This window comes from Biomphalaria glabrata, chromosome 17, assembly GCF_947242115.1.
Source record: "Biomphalaria glabrata chromosome 17, xgBioGlab47.1, whole genome shotgun sequence".
Lineage (NCBI taxonomy): Eukaryota > Metazoa > Mollusca > Gastropoda > Planorbidae > Biomphalaria > Biomphalaria glabrata.
In genome coordinates this window covers 15,590,425-15,596,138 of record NC_074727.1, presented here as the reverse complement: position 1 = coordinate 15,596,138, position 5,714 = coordinate 15,590,425, and the positions used below count along the sequence as shown (strand labels likewise).

General features: G+C 31.3%; 1 protein-coding gene across 7 annotated transcripts in view; it reads right to left on the bottom strand.

Annotated features, from left to right (window-relative positions):
• Nucleotides 1-2,048: 2,048 nt before the first annotated feature.
• The window catches only part of LOC106055582 (solute carrier organic anion transporter family member 4A1-like), a 102,864-nt gene continuing 99,198 nt past the window's right edge, over nucleotides 2,049-5,714 (bottom strand). For all 7 annotated transcript variants that reach the window (XM_056014878.1, XM_056014876.1, XM_056014880.1 and 4 more), the window contains 3 exons: nucleotides 5,450-5,514; nucleotides 5,148-5,341; nucleotides 2,049-4,293 (listed from right to left, as the gene is read on the bottom strand). In XM_056014878.1, coding sequence (XP_055870853.1) covers nucleotides 4,120-4,293; nucleotides 5,148-5,341; nucleotides 5,450-5,514 — 433 coding nt within the window. In that variant the 3' untranslated portion in view covers nucleotides 2,049-4,119. The remainder of the gene's footprint in view (nucleotides 4,294-5,147; nucleotides 5,342-5,449; nucleotides 5,515-5,714) is intronic.

The following is a 5,714-nucleotide window of genomic DNA, read 5'->3' as shown; positions in this document are numbered from 1 at the left end:
TTATTTTAATATCTCGCATGCAAAGTTTAGATCAGTCTTTGAGGTGCGCGCATTCAACAAGCTATAATCATGTACGTATGGTGCGAAAAAAGAACCTATAGCTCTGAAGTTGCCCTTTTATTAGCGATCTTATCTTATCTTATATAATACAGACGCTACTTCAAAAAAGATGCATATATTAACCTATGACCTAAATCTGCTAAGTCACTGGTTTTTATTTGGATTTTTGTTAATTTTGATAACCAACCCAAAGACATTCATTAGATCTGAAAATACTTTTTTTTTTAAATGAATAATGGGTACTGGTAGGCCTACATATTATGTATCAAATCTTTAGGTGCTCTAGTGTTAAATTACACTGTCTAAGTAATTTGATAAGTATCGGGGTTATACATCTTCCTGCTAACACCAAGGATCACAATCCGCCAAAAAGATAATTAAAATCAAAGGAACCTGCCTTTTTTCCTGCCAATGTTGATTAACGCTAGATATAGTAAGCCTTTTTTTTAGCTGATGATAATCAAATACCTCGGAGTTGTTGTCTCAGATGAAGGAACGAAACCTGATCTACTGGCCCAAATAGCACAGTCCATAGCAGCCCTTTCAAAACTTAAAATAATATGGAAAGATAAAGGCTTAGCCCTCGGCACCAAAATCAGACTGATGCGCTCCCTGGTCATGGCCACATTTGTATATGCTTGTGAGTCTTAGACGCTGACTGTAGAGCTAGAGAAGAGGATCCTTGCAATGAAATTGAGATGCTACAGAAAGATCCTAGGTATCACATTCAAAGACCACATCACTAACCAAGAGATTAGAGACAGGGTTACTGCAGTGATTGGACGCGATGATGACCAGCTAACTATCGTAAAAAAAAAAAAAAAAACAAGCTAAAAATCTATGGCCATATTACAAGATCTTCGGGGCTTGCAAAGACCTTCCTTCAGGGAACAGTACCTGGAAACAGAAGAAGAGGCAGACAAAGAAAGCGATGGGAGGACAACATAAAAGAATGGATGGACATGACATTGAAAGAGGTTCTAAGTCAAAAGACAGATAGGAATGGAGAAAGACTGTCAATGAATCTTGCATGGTGCCCAAACACTCCAACAGACTAAGGGATAGATAAAGGTAAGGTAATAGAAAGGCACCAATGTATAGCATATATGATACATAATTTGTTTGCACAAGTTATTAAAAGTAAAAACAAAAAGCTTTAACAAGAGAACACATTATTTATTTTAATATTTTAATAAATAATAACTATGTACACAAACTCCTTTTTTTTTTTTGCATAGTGTAATCATGATATCCAAGAAAAATAATTTACATATTGAGCATCACATTCAATGATTTTGACACAAAATATATTACACATTTAAAAACCAATATGTATCATATTTATACACAAATTAAGAATGAAAGAAAGAGTAATATATTAAAGAGACTACTTAAACAACTGCTAACCATAATTAATTAAACTAACAATAATTAAAATGATACAGTTTAAAATAATGCCATGAAACAAATTCTAAATTTACCATATAATCACAAAACTGTAATAATATTTATATTATTTTAAATGAAACAACAATTGCACAATTTAAAAAAATATTAAACCTAGCTGATAAATAACCTACCAGTCTGTTCTATCAGAATCTGGTAAGCTAACACATCAACTCATAAATCACTTTTAACAACAAAACCAACTGAAAATGTTAAGTTTTCATTTTGAAATTTGAGGATTATCAATTCTACAAAATAAAGTTTTTATTTTACATATTATTATAATTAATGAGGCACGGTGGCTGAGTTGTAAAGCCATTGACTTTCAAACTGGAGGGTTCCGGGATAGAATCCTGGGATTCTCAATTTTGGGGTATTAAGGGCATCTCTACCCAGCTTTAATGGGTACCTGACATAAGTTGGGGAAAGGTAAAGGTGGTTGGTCATTGTGCTGACTAGATGAAACCTTTGTTATCCTTAAGCCACAGAAACAGATGACCTTTATATCATTTGCTCTATAGACCGCATGGTCTGAAAGGGGATTCTTTTTTTTTTTTTTTTAACTTAATTAATAAAAATAATAATAAGCTCCCTCCTTTGTGGTCAAATATGAGAACAATCTCATTTCCCATTAACCCGAAGATGGCTGTGAATTCTTGTCTCCACTAAGAATACTGATTACTGGCACCACATTAAATATTTATTCTAAAAGAATTTTCTTCACTGAAATATCTTTGAACCATTTATTGATGTATAAATCAATAATTTTTATGAATAATTGACAACTGATTTAGTCTGACACCAAAAAAAAATGTTAATCACACTCCTTAATAGTCACACAGTTGCTGCCTGTGTTACATTTCTAAACATTCCATCTCAGAAGGTTTGATTTTTTAAACATTATATCTCCAGAGGTTTGATTTTCTAAATATTGCATTTCCAGAGACTTGATTTTCTAAACATTGCATCTCCAGAGGTTTGATTTTCTAAACATTGCTCCCCCAGTGTTTAGTTAAGTATGTGTTTATTTTTGCAACATATTAAAAAAAATTTTTTTTTCTCAATTCTGCTTTAAGCATTGTAAGAAGAAAAAAAAAACCCTTTAAATAATGATCTCAAATGATTTCTAAATTCTCCTTTTAAGCACTTAAATAAACAAACAAATTTTCTTTATTTAGATGTATAGCTTTGTTTTGTGCTCTAAACGCTGCTTCCTTAACATTTTAAACTTGAGTATTGACCAAACCTTTTATAAGTCATTGTCTGCCTGGTTGTCATCATTTCGAGTGAGGTTTAGACTAAGAAGTAGATTATCTTTAACTCTGAAGGAACATTTGAAACATGTAAAACATTTTAAATTTTACAAAACTGACTGAACAATGTATATAATATATTGAAGTTTCTATACATAAAAAAAAACCCATTATGATTACTAACAAAAATTAATGTGAATTTTTAAGAAGCAGCCAGCAAGTATTTTTATAAAATACATTTATAATAAATAAATGAGTAGAAATGATTGGAACCTAGGAATCATCATTCTATCCATTTTACTAACTAATAAGAGTTATTGCAATGTTCCCTTAAAAAAAAATTCAACAAGTTTAAATCATAAAAGTAAATTTTTTTTTTTCATTTTTCATAAAAGCCCACACCTCCATGAAAACCCCAAATTTAATTTAATCCAGATTAATGATGGCAATGTGGATGGTCAAGCCAGTTTTTAGTGACCTTGTTAACTATGAAGACATTAAAGCAAAATATAAGTCTTAAAAAACAACTCAAATTGAAACAATGAGCTACATGTGTATCTTTGCCATGGCGTCAAATGAAACAACATTACAAAAACAATAAACTAAAGACTGTATCTTTGCAATCACATGAATAATTTAGTGGAAAAAAAAAGGCTGCAGTTATTTGAGCAAAGTTTACTAAGTGCCTAGTACATTTTGTCACAAAGCTGAATACTCTGGTCATCCATATTGGATCCTGAATGTCTCAGAGAATAAAAGCAACAATGAGAACTATTAATATTAAAAATAGAACAAAATGCTATTTGAAAGGGTATTGTTCACTTGCCTATATACTCTGCTATTATTCTGCATAGTTTTAGGGAAATCAAAATAAATATGAAAATTAGAGCATAGCCTTGACCCCCCCCCCCCCCCCCCCAGTTATGCATCATTTTAGGAAACTTAAAATCAACTTTTGTTACTGTAGTTGAGCTTTCAGTTCAGACCTTTTTTTTGAAAGGGTATTCAAAATAAATTTACAAAAAAATAATCTCATAGTAATATGCTGCCTTGATTATTGTTTGTGTTAAGTATTTAAACATAGTGATAACATAGGAATTTCAACACCATCCTAGTTTTAAATTGGTCAAAATTATGTTACTGCTAAACTCAACAAGTTAAATTACTCTGAGCTGTGTTAAGCATTAAATTTTTTTTTAGAAAAAAAATTATTGTAAACACTATCAGCTTCAAGTGCAATAATGGTTAAAAATTCAAATAAAGAAAAAAACAAAATATTTACAGAAGTGTTTAGGTCAAAAAGTATATAAAATAACAAATTTTGGTTCAGTATTCAATTCAATATATAGTTGAGGAACTGTTATCTGGAATCATGTTCAGGTCTTGATTGATTGGTTTGATAAATAAAGTCACTGTCCTTTAATGATACCCCAGTATCTTTATGTAAAGATAAATCTTGTAAGTTGATGCCCTCTTTTGATTTGTCTTCCTTACTGCTGCCATTTACTTCAACTGTAACCTCATCACTCTTCACCTAGAAAAATACAAACAAAACTTATATAATACAATAAGGGACATGGACTGGCTGGCTGAAAATACTAATTCTCATAGTCAAGCACACACCATAATCTACTGTAAAGACTTTCACTTCCTATATCAATCTTTCTTTGGCATAGTCAAACATTTAAAACTCTTTTAGGTGAAAATTTACAATTGAAATTGCTGCAGGATGTCAACTAAAAAAAAAATTAACTGTCAGAAAAAGTCTTCAAAGAGAAAAACAGTATTCTGGCCAAATGTTTTTTATAAAATAAATAAAACAATGTGTCCAACAAAGACCTTTTATTATAGATGGCCTGAACACTGACCTGCAACATCACAACCTGTGGGAAGTTTAAAACAATAGCTTGTTGCCATGTCACAGGTCTGTATGACATGGTAATGAGCAATTGGTTTAAACTGCCAACAGGTTGTTACATTACAGGTCAATGTTGAGGCCTTCTACAATGAATGGTCTTGGCCCAACATAAAATACCTTTACATGTGAAGAGTAACAAAGGGAAATAATATTAAAGAATAGCTGTAATTTTAAGTTATTTCCCCTATTAAGCAGTAATTAGAACACTAGTAATTGAAAGTTGCTAGCCACTTCAGAGGATGAAGTTTGTTCAATTCTATTTGAATTATTTTTATAAATCTGGAATGTCTTACAATTAAATGCCCAATGTTCAAATGTGTAATACTGATGGTCTTCATGTATACTTAAAATGTGCCATGAAAAACAGAGTACTATTTTGTTCAGTATAAATCTAAATACACATTTTACTTAAAGTTAGGCAGGTCTGCTATTGTGTATGCAGAAGTGCCATTGTGCTGAATATCACCAACCTTATAGAAACACAGAGCAATTAAAAATGTCAAAGCTGCAATCAAGGAGAAGACAAGTGCCAGAACCATCAAATTGATGCTCATGTTGTGATTGTCATAAAAGAAACATGACCCCTCTCCATCACAGCGTTTCTGCCACACAAGACAAGCCAGGTCAAACATTTTGCCAAACAGTATTGGACCAGGTATGGAACCTTAAGTGAAACGAAAACAAATAATGAGCATTAAAATAAGGATGAAAATATAAAGGCATTTTGATATAAGATTGATATACATAAAGAGATAAAAACAAATAACAGTACCTAGACACCTGGCTACTATCCACTGTATTCCTAATCCAAAAGATCTTTGATGGTCAGGGACACAGCTAAAACAAAAATAATGTTAATCTCAATAAAAAAATAGTAGGCCCAAATGCGAAAAAGGTTATTCAAACTAATTCTATTGACGGTCGTTTAAACTAAAAAAAATCAAAAGAGATATGATTAATTTCAAAAGGGATATTTATCATATTACATTATTGTAACAGTGAAAAGAGGACAGAATATGATAGTATATTTTTTATCT